General features: G+C 45.3%; 2 protein-coding genes across 2 annotated transcripts in view; both read left to right on the top strand.

Annotated features, from left to right (window-relative positions):
- Positions 1–68: 68 nt before the first annotated feature.
- On the top strand, positions 69–9,817 carry LOC124151675 (fibropellin-3-like). Its single transcript, XM_046524262.2, has 6 exons — positions 69–469; positions 1,735–1,926; positions 4,241–4,354; positions 4,857–5,102; positions 7,982–8,179; positions 9,119–9,817. Exons 1-5 carry the CDS (start codon positions 145–147, stop codon positions 8,086–8,088), a joined length of 984 nt encoding a protein of 327 aa, XP_046380218.2. The 5' UTR covers positions 69–144; the 3' UTR covers positions 8,089–8,179; positions 9,119–9,817.
- A 2,031-nt stretch (positions 9,818–11,848) lies between these two features.
- Positions 11,849–23,380, top strand: part of LOC124151637 (sushi, von Willebrand factor type A, EGF and pentraxin domain-containing protein 1-like) — a 32,044-nt gene continuing 20,512 nt past the window's right edge. The window contains exons 1-8 of the mRNA XM_046524203.2: positions 11,849–11,982; positions 12,856–13,057; positions 18,712–18,819; positions 20,210–20,339; positions 20,942–21,066; positions 21,404–21,595; positions 22,031–22,213; positions 23,036–23,290. Of these exons, the coding sequence (XP_046380159.2) occupies positions 11,917–11,982; positions 12,856–13,057; positions 18,712–18,819; positions 20,210–20,339; positions 20,942–21,066; positions 21,404–21,595; positions 22,031–22,213; positions 23,036–23,290 (1,261 nt within the window). The 5' untranslated portion in view covers positions 11,849–11,916. The remainder of the gene's footprint in view (positions 11,983–12,855; positions 13,058–18,711; positions 18,820–20,209; positions 20,340–20,941; positions 21,067–21,403; positions 21,596–22,030; positions 22,214–23,035; positions 23,291–23,380) is intronic.

Here is a 23,380-nt window from a genome sequence, read left to right on the forward strand (position 1 = left end):
GACGTCCTGGCCCAGTGATTCAGGAAGTAACCCAAGCCCTGTTTTCTGACTCGTGCCTCTTTTCTAATATTGTCAACGCAGTGTATTTGTTATAGGGATTTTATCCCGTTCGTCTATATCCAGAAAATAGTGTACACCGACACAATGTGTTTATTTTCGGTGTATCTGTTTGCTCTGTTCATGCTACATGCAGCATGGAGTCAGAGAGCTCCAACATGGGATGCGTGTGAATGCAGTTGGGTGGCATGGCAAGAATGGTCCATCTGTTCAAGGCTCTGCTACGGGACGCAGGTCAGAGAGAGAAAGGTGCGGGCGCTTGTCAGTTGTGGGACTTTTGAGCACTGTGACGGTGGCGCCGGCGGCTACGAGTACAGGGACTGCAACACCCACTGTACCTACGGTTCGTACGACTCATCCTACGGCGGATGCAGGTGCCCGGCTGGGAGATATGGAACATGCTGTGATAATGGTAATGGTGCCAATCATCTGTCCTTGTATCAACCACCGTGCACCCATTGTCTACGGGCACCCGAGTAGCATCCATGTGTATTTGATTGTTTCTTCCATATCTGAAAAAGTGAATTTTATTTGATTCAATTGTTACCCGTTTGGAGAATGTTATGACGTTTTTCAAAATGAACATACTTTTTTATTAGTTTCAACAAAATTAGTAACGGTACCCTAGTGTCACTGGATTTTCTGGTTACTCGATTACTTGATTGTCTGGTTTTACATACTGACGTCGCATATCACGAGTGCTGCTGTGTTGCGTCAGGCAATAAATACGTACTTTTTTATGCAAATCGTAAGAATGATGGGTTTCTACCGGTAGGGCAGGGCATGCTTGCCATTTTCGCTAACATCACTGTCTTTCAGTGGTCTATTCATATAATTTCCACAGCTATTTGCCAAGTGGAATCTCTTTCGGCAGAAAAAATCTAGGCCGGTTATTCTCCTGCGTTGACAATATATATTTGCCAATAACATTGAAGTTATCAGTGGTATATTGTTCATACGTGTTGTGTTTTTTTTTTATATGTGGCCATGTTGTGTTGTGAATATGCATATATGCATTATTTCACTTAGCGTGAGTGTCTTTTTGAGTGTCTGCATCTTCTGACTTTACTTCTTGCAGGTTATACGTTCACGGCATAGCTACTGGCACTTATCCATATATTATTGACCTTTTACATCAATTATAAACAGAAAGGAGCAGTTATTTTCATAAATCTGTTTTAATGTTTCATTTGTATATTCAGTTGGTTCAACTGATATTATAGAACATATTTAATTTATCCAGGACATATAATCATCAAACATGTTTTTGAATTAGGCACATTTGTGGCTAATGTTTTTCTTCATCGATTTGCCTACTTCAAGTCCGGGTTAAAAGCCAGTATTGTGTAATATACGTCCTTGATAATGTGTGCATGTTCCTTGATCATACGTCCTTGATTATGTGTGCATGTTCAAGGGGCAAGCTGATTGTGAACCTATTTTTTCTTATCCATTACCTTATCCATTGCACAGTGGGATATATGTTAGTGTAGAAAAGGCATTAGGGACCGACCATTAGTTAAAACATATATTGTATTGCAGATTACCCCAAACCAGAATATCCGATGGTCGGTCCCAAAATATACTTCGTGGGCTCGTTTAGTCTTTCATTTCAAACCATTGCATGTTTGTGTTTGTGTAAATATTCGCAAAAATACGATTATCATTTCTTTTAAGTTATAACCTGTGGTACGCCACAAACAACGTCAAACGGTGCCGTCACAGTCAGCAACGGCAACAACTACGGCAGCGTGGCCACGTACACGTGCACCAACGGGTACAACATGACTGGGACTGCCACAATTACATGTTCCACCTACAGCTACTCCACGTATGGATACTGGACGGGGTCTACGCCAAGGTGCCTATGTAAGTCATCACTCGTTAATGATCATTGTCATGGTTTTGCGGTCCTGGTTATTGGTACATTGTTGTAATAAAGCATTGCTTGACCACATGACACCTGTCCTCACGAGTTTCAATTGCAACACTGAGAAAGAGAATTATGTCCAAGCTGCTCATATTTGTGTACCTTCTACCATTTCTCCATGGTCCGACTCACATCCTGAGCGAGTCAACATGGTAATGCCATACTCGAACGACAACAATATATGGAAACAGAACCGTCAGCAGAGCTGGCGTTGTTCTTTGGAATGACCATTTTCTTCAAAGGAGTGAACGCCTGAACGGTCTTGATATGATGTTCTGTTCTTTATAATTTATTTATATTATATTCTCCTCAAATGAAAAAAGCCATGAAAAATATATGTTGTGACAATAACCATCTTCTTGAAAGGAGCATACGCTCGTCGTTCTTTCAAAAATGACTGAGGTAGAACGGTTACGGATCCTAAACCAGAGATAGAACGGTTCCGGAACAAAAACCTTGAGCCTTAACACACCTTAAACATTTCCCGTGAAACTCTTCAAGAATCATGTACATGTGAGCTATCCACTCTTGCTTTAATACAGTATTAGAGACCAGACTTGGAATGAATCGTCTACAATGTGAGGAACCGTAAGGGCTATTGGCATGATTCAAATTGGTAGAACTCGGGGAGGGGAAGCAGGTAATTGGAAGTGGTCTCTGTAGACACACATGTTAAAGATCGACCCCGAGCATGGCGCTAAAGGTCAACAACACATTATGAATTAATTAGGAACCAGACGCAAACAGGCAATAAAATCGCTGTCCACTTGCGCCAGGCCACAGAAGCTTAAGTTACTGACAAAGATATAAGAAATCGTAAGCATGCAGCTAATCTGCATGCTCGACGACCACTTGTTGTACAGCCGTTAACAAATTGGTACATTCTAGCCAGTCGCCAATTGGGGGTGGGTCAGAGTGATATGGGGGCGAGATCACGATGACCACTATGATGAGCGCCAGAACGCCACTGCATATTACCCATGGAAAGTTCGCTCGAAACTACGACCGAGACAACATACCAGCGCCAATAGATTTGCCGTTCGGCGCCAAGCTGGTCCACGTTTTGTCTTTCAAGACGATAATCCACGTGCCCATCGTGCACGTATAGTAACTGACTACATCGAGTAGCAAGTGAGTGAGTGAGTATGTTTTTACGCCGCATTTAGCAATATTCAAGCAATATCCCTGCGGCGGACACCAGAAATTGCCTTCACACATTGTGCCAATGTAGGGAATCGAACCCGGATCCTCAGCGTGACGAGTGAACGCTTGAACCACGCGGCTAACCAACCGCCCCTCCAGTAGAAAGACATCAACGACCCTCACAAGCCATGCGTCCTGACCCAGAGGACGTCTCGGTGTGATCGGGAGACATGTACGCCGTCGTCAAAGGTCACCCGCTCCTTCAGCTCAACTGGGTCAGGCGCTGCACGTCATGATGTAAGGACATAATTTCCCCCACTATTTTGCCCTTTACGCCCTAATAAATCTGTTTCGGCTGACAGTGGCGACTGGTTATTCTCTGGCGTTGACGTATTATATTTGTCATTGGGAGATGTCCTTTATTGATCAAGTCTAAAACGTTTATTTTTTAACTACACACCCCTGGTTTTTTTTTTATTGTTTTGCATCCTTACAATACACCGTCAACATGCTGTGTGTCTTGTCATGGGTTACACATCGTCCTCACCTTATTCTTATCCGTCCAGACAGTCTCCCTGGTCTAGTGGTAGAGCGTCCGCCCGGGGAACGGAAGGTCCGGGGTTCGATCGATCCCCGGCCGCGTCATACCAAAAGACGTTGAAAGAAGATACTTGTTGTTACCCTGTCTGGCTAGCCATTAAGGGGTTAAAACAAGGACAGATCGGCTCGGAGACAGTATACTGTGTCTGAGTGGGATATTCATGTCAAACTGCAGTATCTCAGTGTGCTAGCACTATCAATTGGCACCAGTCCGGGTTAGTACAAGCAGCCACACACACTCACGTGCATGCATGTCGCTATATAAGTGCAAACTTGAACGCGACGTTAAACCCCATTCCACATCAGCTCCACATCATCCACCCATTACCATAATATCAGAATATGTCCTACTTTTTTGGAGAGTACATTTTTAAGCAGATGGATGCAATCTTGACTTGCACTCGTTGAGGGGTCATGTCACGTCATGCAATAATGCGTCACCGGTATGGTTAAGTGATAATAATTTAAGGTGTTTGTTTGTTTGACGGTCACATTTGTGTCTCCATCCAGTCGCTGAGTCCTGTAACAGCAGCCCCTGCCAGAACGGAGGCACGTGTGTGAACGGTCTGGAGATGTACACGTGTGTGTGTTCGCCTGGGTGGTCAGGGATCAACTGTGAAGCAGGTAGGAAATCCAAAATGGCTCATCAAGCTAACAAATATACGGCCATCAAATGCTGATAGCACATCTACTCTTTAACAACACAATTTATGTAGTTAGCAACATAAATTGAGTACTGTGTATTTATCACCTGTAAATAATTTTATATGTTTTATATGACTTTTATATTCCCCACAAACAGTTATCATACACACATGATTGGCGGGGGCACGGGTGGCACAGTCGTCTAAGGCGCCGCGATTCGCTGTGCAGAGTTGCGTCCCTTGGACACGTTAGAAACCCATGATTGTGGGTTCGAATCCCGGTTCGCCCCGATTATATTTCTAGGTTTGTCAGCAACATACCCGTGCTCGTGGGTTTCACCTAAGTGCTAAACGTCTGAGACCTGCATCACTTCGGGCTTTCTTCCCACATTAAGCTGACACGCCGCGATATAACTGGAATACTGTTAAAGCGGCGTTAATCTCAACTCACTCACTCACATTTTTGGCTCATGTCGCTCCAGACGTACAGCCCCCTGTTATGAGTGGTTGCGAAGGCAACGACACTCTCCACACAGCTGACCATGAGCTGACCCACGAGTGGACAGTGCCAGCCTTCACGGATCCCTTTGGTAACAACGTCGTCACGACGCCGAACTACGTCACAAACTCCTACCGCTTCCCCTGGGGCGACTTCTTCGTCCAATACGTGGCCACCAAGACAAACAACGGTTTACAGACGGAGTGCAAGTTTCAACTCAGCATTAGACGTAAGCAATACACAGAAATACAAGCACACACGCACGCACGCACGCACGCACGCACGCACGCACGCACGCACGCACAAACAAACAAACAAACACACACACACACACACAAACACACACACACAAAAACACACACACAAACACACACACAAACACACACACACACCAAGGGATACCACAGTCGGGAACTCGGCCGTCTAAGTTGCCGAGTCTCGCTGTGCAGAGTGACGTCCCTTAGTCGTTCCAGGATTCGATGGTCGGAGTTTCGAATCCCAGATTCGCCCTGACTATGATCGTTCTTTGGATTGTCAGCACTATATTCGTGCCTTTGGGTTTCAAACGTAATATCCATCTAAGACCTGCGTAATTTGGTATTTCCCGACACTGTAAGCTGACATGCTGTGATATTACAGAAACGCATAGTGACATTAAACCCAGGACTATGTGTATGCCTATACTAATCTAGTGACGGCATTGTTAGCTATCGATACGGAACAGCAGCTGACTTGGCAGACACAATCATGCAATTATGAACAAGAACAATATCATTAGCAGTAGAGGACATTCTACCTCCTCGGTACTCAGCTATCTGTTCTCCTTTGCGTGTGACGGTTCATCGGCAGTATGCCAAAAAAAATACAAAGGACATGACGAATGCAGCAATAATTTACTTCATGTCCGTGAGGTCTTCAATTACACTACTGAACACATTTCAATAGTTTCAATCTATCCTGACAGTTTATTGTTGTCCGTTGTATGGACATTATGATAATGTTAACGGGTCTTACAATTACCTGACGGCAGGGTTAAGTCTAAACTGATATTCACGAAGCCATGTGCCAGCTATATGACTGTAAGCAGAGATCCACGTCGTATGTGGCCATCCGATCCGCTCAGACGCCCCTTACAACCTGCATACGTTGCCGGGGAACCTATTCTACCATCAATACAGGTGCATTTCTTTTGTAATTCTGCTCCATAATAGCGTAGACAGAACCCCCAAAAAACTTACGGAACTCTATGGACACTAAGAGTATGAAGGTGTCGTGGGAATATATGCACCTATGGTAAGGTGACGTGGGAATATATGCATGGATGGTAAGGTGCTGTGGGGATATATGCACCTATGGTGAGGTGCTACGAGAAGATATGCATGGATGGTAAGGTGCTGCGAGAAGATATGCATGGATGGTAAGGTGACGTGGGGATATATGCACCTATTGTAACGTGACGTGGGAATATATGCATGGATGGTAAGGTGCTGCGAGAAGATATGCATGGATGGTAAGATGATGTGGGAATATATGCACCTATTGTAAGGTGCTGTGGGAATATATACACCTGTGGTAAGGTGCTGCGAGAAGATATGCATGGATGGTAAGGTGACGTGGGAATATATGCACCTATGGTAAGGTGCTGCGAGAAGATATGTATGGATGGTAAGGTGACGTGGGAATATATGCACCTATGTTAAGTGTTGCAGGAAGATATGCACGGATGGAAAGGTGCTGTGGGAAGATATGTACGGATGGTGAGGTGTTGCGGGAAGATATGCACGGATGGAAAGGTGCTGTGGGAAGATATGCATTGACGGTAATGTGACTTTTGGGATATGTGCACTGATGGTAAGGTGACGTGGGAATATATGCACTGATGATAAGATGATGTCGGAACTTTTAAAGACAGTCATCTTGGTATCAGCTGTCCACTGAGGAGGTGATGGGGCAGATAATGTATCAAAAATACCTTAAGTGGGATGATAAGCTAAAACAAATATTACAACCTTTCAGGACCTTTTTCGGCCAACGGCATCATTCATGACGTGTGTTTCTATAAAAAGCATGTGTCATTTCTTTCGTTGAGGGAGTGAAGCAGGACAACAAACAAACGATGACGTTTCAAAAACTCACCTATAACTACCACAAACGCTTCTCCAGAGATCGAAAACACTAATTGTTGGTCCTATTGTGTCCACACTGCTGTTTTTGATATTCTATAAGGTACAGAGCCTGCTTAAAAATTGAAAGAAACAGGGTAGCTCTCAGACATATCACTATGTCGGAAAACAACTTTCCAGTGCAAAACACTCACAAAGTATGCTCCAAATCTGTTTCATTCTGACAAGTGGCCCGTTGTCATCGCAATATACCCGAGTAAGGAAGCTTAAACTAACCAGTATTCATTAAACATCTATACATCAGACGCAAGAGTGATGTAAGTCCTCGGTCATCTCATCCTGCAGACCTTGGACGAAACTGGCCTGGGAGTTCATTGATGACCCTTTGAACCTCTAGATTTAGAAATATATGAACGAGTTAGGTTAGTTTCACGCTTAATTCCATAATAGTGCAATACAATCACACCATAAATGGAGAATCGAAACTGCTTTCGGCGCGACGAGCAAACCCAACGGTTACCCCACCGCCTCCACGTATGAATTGGCTGATGTGGTCTGCAACAATTATACCATGAACACCCAATGCCAGTTACTACATTTATATGAAAAACATACATCATGTCCAGTATAGCCGTGACGATTCCGTAAGAGGATTCCGCCCGTGAGGATTCGATCACCAGTAACCTAAGCCTGTCGTATGAGGCCACTGAATGGATTGGGTAAGGCTCGAGGACTTGGGTAATGACATGTCATCGTATCCCAATTGCGTGAAGCAATTTATGATGTCAACCACGGGATTGTCAAGTCCAGACTGATATTTTCAGCACGCATCCTGTAGCTGAAATTTTGCTGAGTATCTTAAGTTTCATTTTTACACCCATTTATGTCATTGTTTTATATTATTACATATGTATTACATATTATGCTGATTAACGTGTATTTAAGTAAGAGAATTTATCCTTAATTTCAAATTTCTCCTATACAGCTTACCCATGTGATAACTTATCTGTGCCTGAGTTTGGGTACGTGGCTTGCAACGGTTGGCGACGAGACTTTGGACAGTATTGTTTGATTGGCTGCCTGGCTAACTGAACCCTACCACGTGACATAGATGGGAGCCAATGGTATGCGTGCGGCGCAGGTGGAACTTGGTCTTCAAACCCAGGAACGATCCAGTGTGAAGGTAATTGTTTTTATGTTTTATAAAACAGTTATTTAAATGAGTGTTGATATATTTAATGCGTTCGCTCGTAACGCCGAAGACCCGGGTTCGATTCCCGACATGGGTAAAATGTGTCCAGCTGAATTTCTGGTGTCCCCCGCCGTGATATTGTTAAAAGCGGCGTAAAACATACTCACACACTCACTGATGATATATTTTATGATTGTATTTTAACACTGGTGTGGCAAGTTCAGACAAAGACATTTCATATTCTCCTTATCCTAACTTATCATCTATAATATATTTCATTATTCAAAGAGCTGTAGGGTAGCTTCGTGGTTAAAGAGTTCACCCCTGGTTCGATTCACTTTGTGAAACCCATTTTTGGTGATATCATATCATTATATAGTATTGCCAAAAGCGGCGTTAAGTCTAATCACTCACTCAGCATATTTAATCATGTCTACAGATCTGTATAAGGTTTGTGTTTGTTTTGTTCTGTTTTACACCGACGTCGGCCTTTACATGATGACCAGAACAAATATAATACGTCAACGCCAGAGAATAACCAGTCTCGACTATCCGCCGAAACAGATTTCTTTGGGCGTAAAGGGCGAAATAGTGGGGAACATATGCTTGCATCACGGAGAGTCAATGATGACGCCAGGTGTCCGTGAAAAGGGCAAGCATGTCCTGCCCTACCGGCAGAACCCGCCACTCACACAATTTGTATAAAAAAATAAGTGTTTCTCTTTGCCAAACCAGTGGTGAATATTATGAGCCCCACTCCGTCGGGGCAAGCTACCACGCAGTCAAGTGTTGGGACTCGAGGAAGAATCTGTACGATTATATAGGTTTAATTCTATGACGGTTATGATGTCTGTCTGTACCTGTGAACTCAAATCATTGTTGTGTTTGGAAAGGATGTTGTAAAAACTCAAAGCATGAATTTTTACGCAGATGAGGCTGACCCCATCGGTGCATCTAGTGGCATCCTCGGCAGTCCAGGTTCTTGTGATGACGTCAGTGCCATAAAAGGAGAGTATATAGCAGCACTGAAGACATCGGACTTTAACACTGCATGTATCAAACATACTGACATATGTGTACCTGCTAACGTCGACATTCGATGTTGACGTCAATGGGACCTTCTAATGGTATTAGTTGCAGAAAGACTTGGCTACTTGCCCAAATATGGCAATGATGTGATATTAAATCCAATGTTCTTTAACATGTAATTTACAGACCTCGACAATGAGTGAAGATTACGTGACAGATACTGGGCTTGCTTTGTTACATTATCATAGCAATCTTGACGGTTTATCTGTTTCAACAATCGAAGTGTAAATAAGCTCGTGTTAAACCAGATCCGTGGTGATGATACACAATTAACAGACACTGATCATGTTCATTTCCTATCAACTTAAATCTCTGCTCTACAGTACCACATACTACACATACTGTACTCACAAACACATGCTTTGGAGGTAGTCGAAAGTGGACTCTCTTGTAGCAGAGATCTCTTTAGGGAAATGGTTTTGTCGCTTTTATATTCATATCTATGATTATGATTATGATGATTATCATGTCAGAAGAGCTTTGTCTTGCTATCATTGACACGAGTGAATCTCATAGGGTAATAAAAATCTTCAATACAAATCGCCTTTTTTTATCACTTTGGCTCCAGTGTTACATCTGCCTCTGGTCATCCTCTTGCATGACCTAGTAGCCACATGTGTTGGCATCATTCGTTTTAGTTTTGATGCATGTAAACTGAAGGCCAAAATAAAGCTTACCGAGTTTGTTCTTTATATAGATGAGAATTTAAAGAACATTTTTGCTGAATATGATTATGTCTATTTATCCATCACTCATTCCTGCAACGGATTGTTCATGCTATGCAATACACTAATTGCGTGTACGTATTTCCTCTACATGTGGCATATTCATTACGCGATATTTAGACATGCCAACTCACCAACCTTCACACTTGAATGAACAAAACACTTATCTCGAGTTCATGAATAAGCTAATCATAAGCGTCACATGGTAAAAACACAGAGCTTGACGACCAAATATTCCCCAGGGAGTAACCTATTCCAGCCGGACAAAGAAACTGTTGTTATATTTGAGTAAGCAGGCAGCCAATCAGAACATCGCATTCTTCTTGGGATTCCCAACACGTCATGTAATAAGTGTTTGACATATATTATCAAGGACAATACTTTTCGGGTAATTGTGGCGGATAACATGGGCGAGTGAGCAGCCAATGACAGTCAATGACAAACTTGTATATGATCATCAGAATAACCCGAGGTAACCCTGGACGTATCAGTTTCTCTTTGTCTCGCGTTCGTGTTTACCTTTTGGTGGGTCTATTGTTTTTCGCTTTAGACGTCTCTTTGTGGGCTTAGATGGCAGATAAAGACCACAAACTATGACATGTATTTTATGTGTATTGTTTGTACCCGAAGTGTCGCCTAATGCCACCAGTGACTCGTTAAGGAGGTACACGCGATTGCATTAAAGTTAAGACACAGACACACACACACACACACACACACACACACACACACACACACACACACACACACACACACACACACCAAGGGTAACCACAGTCGGGAACTCGGCCGTCTAAGGTGCCGAGTTTCGCTGTGCAGAGTGACGTCCCTTAGTCGTGCCAGGATTCGATGGTCGGATTTTCGAATCCCAGATCCGCCCTGACTATGATCGTTCTTTGGATTGTCAGCACTATCACACACACACACACACACACACACACACACACACACACACACACACACACACACACACACACACACACACACACACACACACACACACACACACACACACACATGGCATCAAATAACGGCATCAGTTGTTGTAAAGATACAAAAAGTTCACAAGAACAACGCTATATCGACATAATTAATCTTTCACCTTGTAGTAAGTTAATACTATTTTACGCCGTAGCCAGTATTACAGCTATTGAAGCGCGGACTGTAACTACTTGAGTCCAGGCAGACCATCACACAAGAAACATTCAGTGGAATGTCTCACAATCTAAGCATACATATGCGAGAAGTGAGTTTACCTGGGTATTGCGGACAAGGTGATATTGAACTGTCTATAAAATGGAGTGTCTTTGGCTGGTTTAAAGAGCATAGTACAAGGTCTCAAAACACATGTACCAGCGATAAGGTACACATTAAACTTGTTTGTCAGGAGAAAGCTCCTCAGAGACTGTTATAAACAAAGGCAACAGACAGTAAACAGTCCAACCAGGAAGTCGTGCTGAAGGGGAATGACTGGAAGTTCCCAGAACTCACGTCAGGTCATCCCTTTAAACTCTAATCCCTTAACAATATCTATGATTATGTTCAACTTGCACTTAACTGTATCATAAATGCTAGTATTTATTCACTTCTAAGCAAACACGCATTCGTCATAAATCACCCCGCCATGTCACGGCTATTTCCGTGAAGACATGTTCTGACATTCATTCGATGAAGTTACGTTATCTGTTTGGAATCTCGCGGCAACGTTCCAAGACATGTGTTTACCCTGAACTGCTTTGTCTCAAGTACCTCGGAACGCAGTGTCTTGATTGCGGAACGGCAGCGGGTCCCGCCGTCAATCAACACCGTATAAGCGGTCGGTGAAGCGATTCGACACGCCCATCTTGCACCCTTATAGACTGGTGAGCATACCCGCCAGTCACATCAAAGGCGCTGTTGCTCCACAGAGGCAACATGGCGGCCAGGTACTGGCTTGGTGTCGTCATTTGTTTTGCTGTTGTATCCGAAAACAACTGTCAGGTACGTTGTGTTCTGTAATGAAACCCTGTTAATCCGTACGGATTTTCCTCCAGGAATGTACTGATTGGGGAGGTGGATGTCGGATTAACGAGGTTTCACTGTATGATGCGAAAGGTTAGCACATATCCCTACGTCACACCATAATCGGGTGATCGGGTGTCTAACATGGACGCTGCCATTGTGGTTAACGTCATGAGCCGACAATTTCATTTAACGACTGCGGCCTTATATTTATCGAACCTGGACCAGGGCAATGTTCCACAAAGCGATCTTAGCGCTAAGGCTATCGCAACTCCATACTTTGACACAGATCTAAGATAAACGTAGCGTTAAAATGACTTTAAGGAACGGGACCCTGTGATTCACATTATGAGCATTATGAAAGTTTGTCTGTTTGTTGTTTAACGCCGTACTCAGCAATATTCCAGCTATATGACGGGGATCTGAAAATTAATCGAGTCTGGACCAGACAATCCAGTGATTGACATCATGAGCATCGATCCAGGCGATTGGGATACGATGACATGCATCAACCAAGTCAGCGAACTTGACCACCCGATCCCGTTAGTCGCCTCTTACGACAAGTATAGTCACCTTTTATGGCAAGCATGGGTTGCTGAAGACCTGTTCTACCCCGGATCTTCACGGGTATATGAGCATTATGACCATTCAAGTCACCTAGCCTCAAATTGTATAGGCCTCTTGTGACCAATTCTCACCCGGAATCCCCAGAAGTGGTGACTAAGTCGTGCCAAATGCAACTTCCGGTGGTATGTATTGAATCTAATATTCTTCCTAATTATGATCCTTTGATTGTAAGCACAAAGTATTGTTCAAAGCGGCGTTACATCCACCCGATTCGCTCTGTTCCAGCGCACATGCAGTCTGACAGCTGGCCGCCTCCCCATCTCTGTCAAGTACTGCATGGATGCAGTAGGCCACCAAATACCAGTAAACCAACACTCCAGTCTGGCCAGCCGCAGTACATGCACAGTTACCTGCCTTGAGGATGCCAAGTTACGGTTCCTGGTCTGTGATGACGGAATCTGGCACATGACACCAAATCTATGCAAAGGTTGGTTTTTTTTGCAAATGTCAATACGCCCCAGCTGGGATATCGGTTCTTAAGCTTATCATCGACATATAAATGTCAGTCTGATGGAAACTCGAAAAGACATATGGTATCCTATGACATATAGTGCGTGAATCATAAAACGGGTAAAGTGCTGCCAAAATTAGAAACATAATTAGGGTTGCTGGTCATAGGTTTCGGGCACGCCTAAGTGGCGCAACTCTGCACAGCGAATTGTGGTACCTCATACGACTAGGCCCCCCGTGCCCTCTAGCATACAGAGTTGTGTATTCCACTTATATTATAAAAGTGTAGATACATACTCAGCCGCAAAACGCAAGTTGTACATAAAATGCGGATAAGGCTAAGGCCATAAAAAATATGTAGATAATATTAAGAAATGATGACAAAGAAAAAAATGGATAACAAATGGCCGTTGAATGTTTGTGACAACCATCCGTGTTTACTGAAAAATTCATCCGAAAACAGGATACCACCCAAACCGAAAAATGACAAGTGTCCATCAATAGCCTGTGTGGCCTTCGGTAGCTGCGATACAGGCCGCACATCGCCGTCTCATTGAGTCGACAATTCTTTTCAAGAAGGCTTAAGGAATCCCGCTCTATTCCCGCACCAAAATGGCTTCCAGTTCCCGAAGTTTATGTGGCTGCTTTGCAGCCTGAAGACGTCACCCAATCTCAATTGGCGGTATGTCCGGTGACAAAGACGGGCAGGGCATCACAGGAATGTTATTCACTCTGAGAAAGTCTATAGAGACACGTGCTGTATGGGGACGAGCGTTGTCTTGCTGAAACACTTTGAGTTGAGGTTGACCCAGGAAGTGAGGTCTGACGTGATTACGAAGAACATCATCCCTATACAGGACAGCAGTAACACGCTGACGGATCACGTGTAGAGGGGTCATGTGAAGATAACTGAAGCCTCCCCACGCCATGATGATTCCTCCTCCCACGGTCGGCCTGTAAGACCTAGCAGTTAGCGTAACGCTCATAACGTCGTCTCCACACCATGATGCTTCCTCCTCCCACCGGTCGGCCTGTAAGACACAGCAGTTAGCGTAACGCTCATAACGTCGTCTCCACACCATGATGCTTCCTCCTCCCACCGGTCGGCCTGTAAGACACAGCAGTTAGCGTAACGCTCATAACGTCGTCTCCACACCATGATGCTTCCTCCTCCCCACCGGTCGGCCTGTAAGACACAGCAGTTAGCGTAACGCTCATAACGTCGTCTCCACACCATGATGCTTCCTCCTCCCACCGGTCGGCCTGTAAGACACAGCAGTTAGCGTAAAGCTCATAACGTCGTCTCCACACCATGATGCTTCCTCCTCCCACCGGTAGGCCTGTAAGACACAGCAGTTAGCGTAACGCTCATAACGTCGTCTCCACACCATGATGCTTCCTCCTCCTACCGGTCGGCCTGTCAGACCTAGCAGTTAGCGTAACGCTCATAACGTCGTCTCCACACCATGATGCTTCCTCCTCCTACCGGTCGGCCTGTAAGACACAGCAGTTAGCGTAACGCTCATTACGTCGTCTCCATATCATGATGCTTCCTCCTCCCACCGGTCGGCCTGTAAGACACAGCCGTTAGCGTAACGTTCATTACGTCGTCTCCATATCATGATGCTTCCTCCTCCCCACCGGTCGGCCTGTAAGACACAGCCGTTAGCGTAACGTTCATTACGTCGTCTCCACACCATGATGCTTCCTCCTCCCACCGGTCGGCCTGTAAGACACAGCAGTTAGCGTAACGCTCATAACGTCGTCTCCACACCATGATGCTTCCTCCTCCCACCGGTCGGCCTGTCAGACCTAGCAGTTAGCGTAACGCTCATTACGTCGTCTCCACACCATGATGCTTCCTCCTCCCACCGGTCGGCCTGTCAGACCTAGCAGTTAGCGTAACGCTCATTACGTCGTCTCCACACCATGATGCTTCCTCCTCCTACCGGTCGGCCTGTAAGACCTAGCAGTTAGCGTAACGCTCACTACGTCGTCTCCACACCATGATGCTTCCTCCTCCTACCGGTCGGCCTGTCAGACCTAGCAGTTAGCGTAACGCTCATTACGTCGTCTCCACACCATGATGCTTCCTCCTCCCACCGGTCGGCCTGTAAGACACAGCAGTTAGCGTAAAGCTCATAACGTCGTCTCCACACCATGATGCTTCCTCCTCCTACCGGTAGGCCTGTAAGACACAGCAGTTAGCGTAACGCTCATAACGTCGTCTCCACACCATGATGCTTCCTCCTCCCACCGGTCGGCCTGTAAGACACAGCAGTTAGCGTAACGCTCATTACGTCGTCTCCACACCATGATGCTTCCTCCTCCCACCGGTCGGCCTGTAAGACACAGCAGTTAGCGTAACGCTCATTACGTCGTCTCCACACCATGATGCTTCCTCCTCCCACCGGTAGGCCTGTAAGACACTGCAGTTAACGTAACGCTCATAACGTCGTCTCCATATCATGATGCTTCCTCCTCCCACCGGTCGGCCTGTAAGACACAGCAGTTAGCATAACGCTCATTACGTCGTCTCCACACCATGATGCTTCCTCCTCCCACTGGTAGGCCTGTAAGACACAGCAGTTAGCGTAACGCTCATTACGTCGTCTCCACACCATGATGCTTCCTCCTCCCACCGGTCGGCCTGTAAGACACAGCAGTTAAAGTAACGCTCATTACGTCGTCTCCACACCATGATGATTCCTCCTCCCCACCGGTCGGCCTGTAAGACCTAGCAGTTAGCGTAACGCTCATAACGTCGTCTCCACACCATGATGCTTCCTCCTCCCACCGGTAGGCCTGTAAGACACAGCAGTTAGCGTAACGCTCACAACGTCGTCTCCATATCATGATGCTTCCTCCTCCCACTGGTAGGCCTGTAAGACACAGCAGTTAGCGTAACGCTCATAACGTCGTCTCCATATCATGATGCTTCCTCCTCCCACCGGTCGGCCTGTAAGACACAGCAGTTAGCGTAACGCTCATTACGTCGTCTCCACACCATGATGCTTCCTCCTCCCCACCGGTCGGCCTGTAAGACACAGCAGTTAGCGTAACGCTCACTACGTCGTCTCCACACCATGATGCTTCCTCCTCCCCACCGGTCGGCCTGTAAGACACAGCAGTTAGCGTAACGCTCACTACGTCGTCTCCACACCATGATGCTTCCTCCTCCCACCGGTCGGCCTGTAAGACACAGCAGTTAGCGTAACGCTCACTACGTCGTCTCCACACCATGATGCTTCCTCCTCCTACCGGTCGGCCTGTAAGACACAGCAGTTAGCGTAACGCTCATAACGTCGTCTCCACACCATGATGCTTCCTCCTCCCCACCGGTCGGCCTGTAAGACACAGCAGTTAGCATAACGCTCACTACGTCGTCTCCACACCATGATGCTTCCTCCTCCCCACCGGTCGGCCTGTAAGACACAGCAGTTAGCATAACGCTCATAACGTCGTCTCCACACCATGATGCTTCCTCCTCCCCACCGGTCGGCCTGTAAGACACAGCAGTTAGCGTAACGCTCATAACGTCGTCTCCACACCATGATGCTTCCTCCTCCCCACCGGTCGGCCTGTAAGACACAGCAGTTAGCGTAACGCTCATAACGTCGTCTCCACACCATGATGCTTCCTCCTCCCCACCGGTCGGCCTGTAAGACACAGCAGTTAGCGTAACGCTCATAATGTCGTCTCCACACCATGATGCTTCCTCCTCCTACCGGTCGGCCTGTCAGACCTAGCAGTTAGCGTAACGCTCATTACGTCGTCTCCATACCATGATGATTCCTCCTCCCACCGATCGGCCTGTAAGACACAGCAGTTAGCGTAACACTCACAACGTCGTCTCCATATCATGATGCTTCCTCCTCCTACCGGTCGGCCTGTCAGACCTAGCAGTTAGCGTAACGCTCATTACGTCGTCTCCATATCATGATGCTTCCTCCTCCTACCGGTCGGCCTGTCAGACCTAGCAGTTAGCGTAACGCTCATTACGTCGTCTCCACACCATGATGCTTCCTCCTCCTACCGGTCGGCCTGTAAGACACAGCAGTTAGCGTAACGCTCATTACGTCGTCTCCACACCATGATGCTTCCTCCTCCCAGCGGTAGGCCTGTAAGACACAGCAGTTAGCGTAACGCTCATTACGTCGTCTCCACACCATGATGCTTCCTCCTCCCACCGGTCGGCCTGTAAGACACAGCAGTTAGCGTAACGCTCATAACGTCGTCTCCACACCATGATGCTTCCTCCTCCCACCGGTAGGCCTGTAAGACACAGCAGTTAGCGTAACGCTCACAACGTCGTCTCCATATCATGATGCTTCCTCCTCCCACTGGTAGGCCTGTAAGACACAGCAGTTAGCGTAACGCTCATAACGTCGTCTCCACACCATGATGCTTCCTCCTCCCACCGGTAGGCCTGTAAGACACAGCAGTTAGCGTAACGCTCACTACGTCGTCTCCACACCATGATGCTTCCTCCTCCCACCGGTCGGCCTGTCAGACCTAGCAGTTAGCGTAACGCTCATTACGTCGTCTCCACACCATGATGCTTCCTCCTCCTACCGGTCGGCCTGTAAGACACAGCAGTTAGCGTAACGCTCATAACGTTGTCTCCACACTCTGATGCGGCAAGATAACTTGTTGCCACTGTTGATTTCGCCAACGCAGGTGATGTTAGGCCCACTGCAGACGTTGTTGGAGGTGATTTGGAGTCAGTATGGACTCGACGTAAGGACAACGACATCTGATTCCCGCCGCTCTTTTAGACGACGACGAACTGTGTCGGCTGACACGGGATGACATGGACCTTGAATGGTTGCAGCTGTCTGTGTTGCTTGTCTCTGTCGGCCACGCAGATGGGTCACCCAGATGTAATGGTCCTGTGCTGGAGGAGTGACCCTCAGCCGTCCAGAACGAGGCCGGTCTTGGACACTGCCAGTCTAATCATGCACATCTGGTGATGTGGACACATGACATCCAAAGTGCCTCGCCACTGCAGTTGACGTTGATCCGGCCTGTAGCATCCTAATGGCAACACCTCTCTGGAGTTCAGTGAATCTAACCATGTTTCTTGTCCCTTTTGTCAAAGTCGACTGTGAAATGTTCGGTGTTTCTTATATGGTGGCTTAAAATGGGTGAACAAGGGGTAAATTACGCCTTTTTGCATGTGATTTGCGCTGCACGTTAAAAAAAAACGTCAAACGAGACGTTCCTGCTACGCGCTCAAAATAAATTATTTATATAGTTAACACTGTATCTTCAACATTTCTTTTCAAAAATTACTACTTTGTGCATTTCACAACAAAAACATTACTTTTGCGGTTGAATATTTACACACATTGATAAAAACACATATTCTAAAGTGCCAATAGAGGACCCAGTGTCAGATGATGAAGTATGTTTGCTGAATACCGTATTTTTGTAATATGATTGTAAAAATATATATTCTACATGTTCATATTCATATTACTATTGCCAACGTTGAATTTTAACTCAATCTTTAATTAAGTCATCATATATATACATAACCGATATCCAAAACACGTATATCACCACATTTTCCAAGGTCTGATTGACAAATTATGACCGTGGAATAATTATTGAAATATTCTCGTCCAGGTCAGACAGATGTCCAGGTGTTACCAAAGCGTCGTACAAAACGTTGGTGGTGGGTACCAATAGCAATTATATTCATCTCTTGGGGCACAAGACAAGGCCCTCCTCCAGGTAATATAACTCTTATTACACTCGTGGTGGTACAATAGATCGTCATTATGAGATACTCAGACAGAAGGGGCATTGTCAACAATCTGATGGAACATTGGACTGTTATCGTGATGCAATAGCGGCGTGATAATGGGGTAATGGTGGAGCAGAGAAAAGCAGCTTGCAAGTAACTGTCAAGTCATACAGTGGTATTAAAGAGTACCGTAACTGCTGATTTAGACAAAACACAAAATGTATACAAACATATTAAGCTATTGTCATTTCATCATAATTGTCATAAACACAGTCAAGCATTTCTAGTATCTGATTAAGGTATATTTCCCAAAGAGACACACTATCTCAATTTTTATCATTTGTTTAAGCTCTGGTCCGCCACAGGGTCAAGTGAGCATTGAATGTGCGCAAGCACAATTAACGTCATACTAATATGCTGTTGAAGGCTTAACGTAACTGACATTTTCCATTTATTTACTGAATATTTATTAAGCCTAGTACTCATTCAGTTTATCCAGATCGGGAACTGCTGAGGCTATACCCAGATTGACCTTGACCTTGACCGCTGCGTCATGTCACAGTTTGCTAACCGTCACGTGAATATCACATTGCAAATCATATTGTTAACTTATTTCTATTAACCATTCCAACAATTTCTCTTGCACACTGCCGTCCTGTGGTACAAACTGCAAGGTATCGGTCCGAATGCGGTTAATTGTGCAATCATGCAATATCATTTCTGCAGTAGGTATCACGTTTGAATACACTACATTTCATGAGTATCTTCACCTAGTTTCGCGAAGTTCTGCCAAATCCCTTCCGACATTAATACGGCGAGCGCCACTTTTGAGGCATTATCTTCAGATTACTGCTTCAAATTCGATATTTCGAGCTACTACCGAGGCACTTCGAGCTACTAACGAGGCACTTCAAGATACTATCGAGGCACTTCGAGCTACTACCGAGGAACTTTTGCGCCACCATTACCCCACTATCACGCCGCTATTGCTTCACGATCACGCAACTTTAAACATAGCTATTACGCCGATATCGCCAGACGTTCGCAATAACATTTCTTGACACAAGGGAAAACATTTATGAAGTGTATGTGACTTAATATAGTTGCTCTGTCTCATGTCGGAGACTGTAGTAAGAGGACCTAGTGACACATTGGGATAATTGGAACTCCCGACCCGTCACAGATCGGTCGCCGTAGACTGTTCCAGACCACGGTAGGTCACAGCTGATTGATGTAGATTTTTTGTCCAAAACATCAGCGTACGGTTACTAACTTGGTATTATTATACGTGGTATGAAATATGCATGAATAAAACATGCAGGAAGAGAAGGAGTCAACTACTTTCTAGAGATATAATGTTCTTTGTTACGTTTACAGACCGCTCTCCTCCTGTAGTTACCTGCCCCGTGGATATCCATACGTTCTCCGATCCCATCCAGACAAGTACCAAGGTCTACTGGAACGACGATGATGCATCAGCCTACGACAGCAAAGATGGAGCTGTTGCGTAAGACAAACTCTTATCGTTGTTGGTTCTCTCACACAAATTCCATGTCTTACTTTATTTACGTACTATTTGCTACACCTTGAAGTGGTTATCTTTCAATGTTTCGAGACCAGGGACACTGATTATCACTTGTCACATGTGTTATATGCCAAGTTATACACAATCATTTATGAACTTGCAGCGGTTATAAAGTTTCCGATTCTGAGGTCGGAAGCCTTGTCCATATGGCAAAAATGTTATCCCTTCACCAAGCTGACAAGGAAAGGATGTCATATGATGGATCACTCCACGCCCTGCTAGAAACTGACCCGTCAACAGAAAGGCACTCCCCGGGCCCCATATACATGTTTATATGAAGGGTACTGAGATTTATATTGCCCAAATGTGCTATAAACCTGCCGAGCACCACGTTGGGCGCCAAAAAGCTTTCCGAGTCTTGTGATGGGATTCGAACCACGTGCATTCTGATCCGAAGACAGACGACATGTCCACATGACTACAGAGGCTGACGAGGTGAGGATGTCATCTGTCGGATGACTCCTGGCCCTGTTACAAACATAACGATTGAATGAAGACCATAGATACGTTTATCCATGACACAGAGCCAAACGGGCGAGCAGAAAGCGGTCCGGTTACTTGTTTGGTGAAGGGAGGACGTCAATCACATACACAGCCAGAGACAGAGCGGGGAACATGGGGTCCTGTGTGATGACGGTCACTGTCACAAGTGAGTTCTACACATGCTTTCCAAAATCAATCATCTGCAGTAATGAAGATGATCGGCACAGATCAACCATGCGCTATGAGTTGATATTTCTTGATTTTTAACAAAAGTAAATCCGAAAATCTTTGAATTTATAATTTATCCACCGGTTTACATGCAAAAAAGTGACTCGTGTAGTGGGTGCTGGATGGTTTGAGAATATCAAAAGTTGATCCCTATGTGTCGGGAGACCTCCACTTCTAAGAACTGCGTTCTGTAGGTTGTAACAGTATAAAAGACTTTGTGAGCCATAATCATTGCGGTATCAACGATCTCCAATGAACATTATTTTTCAACTCAGCTATCAGATGTTCGCCTGGACCAAACAAGACCTTCAAGAACGGCTACTATGTCTGCCATCCTAGCGCCGACTTCGTCTACGGTACCAACTGCAACTATGGCTGTTACTATGGTTACAAGATAAAGGGTTCAAAGCACAGAGAATGCAAGCAGAATGGCCATTGGTCAACTACGGTAGAGCCAGCCTGTGAAAGTAAGCGTCACACCATTCATTGGCCTTGATTATGATCAAAGTATTTATATCCCAACATGTTTGAAGAGCACATTTTCCATGACCTGTTAAAATAGTTCAATACTGTCCCTGGTCCATTCTTACCAAAAGTAGGGCAGATTATGTTATGGGCAAATACGACGATTATAAAGGCTTTTAGTTAACTAAATGAAAATGCTTTCCAAGCTGCATCAGGAGGAAACAATCATAAATGCTAAGTAGGAATCTTAAACATCAGTATGGACACAACGAAAATAAAATAGGGAATAAATTGTAAAACGGCGCCTCATAAACACAAGAATACCTGACCAAAAGAAAAGGCCCACCTGTCAGTCATTTATGTTTAATATATCGACGTATGGTGTGAACCAAATACATATTTCGTATCCATGTGCCCTCATAAACTTCACATTTCAGCTGTCACGTGTCCACCTCCATCTTTTGCACCGGATGCCACGTTAACGTGCACTGATGGCACTAACTTCAAGAGTGCGTGTTCCTACATGTGCAAAGCCGGATATGACGTCAAACCCGGAATGTCACGTGTACGAGTATGTGCATATGATGGTCAGTGGCGAGGTGCCATTCCGGAATGTGTAGGTGAGTGTGTGCGGAATACCATTTGACATAATAATATTCATAATATATATAATAAAATTTCTAATGCATGTTCTGGGATCGTTATTCAGAGGTTACAGTTGTTACGTATCTTACCTGGGGGTACACGTATTTTTGTGTACGTGTGTTTGTTGTGGAACGCCCCTCACAGTAATATTACAGCTCCAGTTATTTTCGTTCTTTTGTTGTTTATACGCCGCACTCAATTACCGTACGATGTTACCGCTATATGACGGCGGTCTGGAAGAAATCGAGTTTGGGCGAGACAATCATGAGCATCGATCCACGCAAATGGATAGAATGACATGCTATCAATCAAGCCAGCCACCCGTGATTATCCGGGTAATCAGAGGTCTTCAGCAACCCTTCTTGCCGGAAAAGGCGACTATATCGTAGGAGGCGACTAACGGTATCTGGTGGTCAGGCTGCTGAATTGGTTGGTGCATGGCATCGTATCACAATTGCATAGATCGATGCTTATGATGTCAATCACTGGATTGTCTGGTCCAGACTCGATTATTATTTACCGCCGACATGTAGCTGGACCATTGCTGAGAGCGGCGTTAAACAATAACAACAACAACAAAAACCAAAGAATCCAGTCAGCGAGCCTGATCAGTCGATCCATTTAGTCACCTCTTATGGAAAGCATTGGTTGCTGGGGACCTGTGCTCTTTACCAAAATCCGCACGGGTTATTGATATCATGAGCAACCATAAACGTCGTCAGGGTACGATGACACGTAATTACCGTTGCTGTTTACCACCAGAAATCCACAAGGAGTCATCTTTGTGTATGCTTCAGATTCGGAACCACCGAAGTTCACCAACTGCCCAAGCGTTAAGACGTATTTCACAGAAAGGAGTTCCTCCCTGGCGTTAGTGGACTGGGACGTCCCCGCTGTCACAGACAACAGTCGGGAGTCCATCACACCCAGACAGACATCTGGCATATCTAACACAGACTACCATCCCGTGGGTGTATATGAAATTATTTACACAGCAGCGGACAGCGCCGGAAATAAGGCCAGGGAATGCAAGTTCAAGGTCGTTGTGAAAGGTAACACAGAACGGAGGCCATTGAAAGAAGGCTTCTCATAACCTTCCAAGACATTAAACACACCTTGTGAACAGTTTAATCCAGGGGCAA

This window comes from Haliotis rufescens, unplaced genomic scaffold, assembly GCF_023055435.1.
Source record: "Haliotis rufescens isolate VD_foot unplaced genomic scaffold, xgHalRufe1.0.p SCAF_6, whole genome shotgun sequence".
Taxonomy (NCBI): domain Eukaryota; kingdom Metazoa; phylum Mollusca; class Gastropoda; order Lepetellida; family Haliotidae; genus Haliotis; species Haliotis rufescens.

Excerpts from the sequence above, each read along its gene's own strand:
- LOC124151675 (XM_046524262.2), top strand. The coding sequence starts at position 145 with ATGTGTTTATTTTCGGTGTATCTGTTTGCTCTGTTCATGCTACATGCA. Across the intron at positions 470-1,734 it reads TGGAACATGCTGTGATAATG|TTATAACCTGTGGTACGCCA; the intron begins GTAATGGTGCCA and ends ATTTCTTTTAAG. Across the intron at positions 5,103-7,981 it reads GTTTCAACTCAGCATTAGAC|CTTACCCATGTGATAACTTA; the intron begins GTAAGCAATACA and ends TCTCCTATACAG.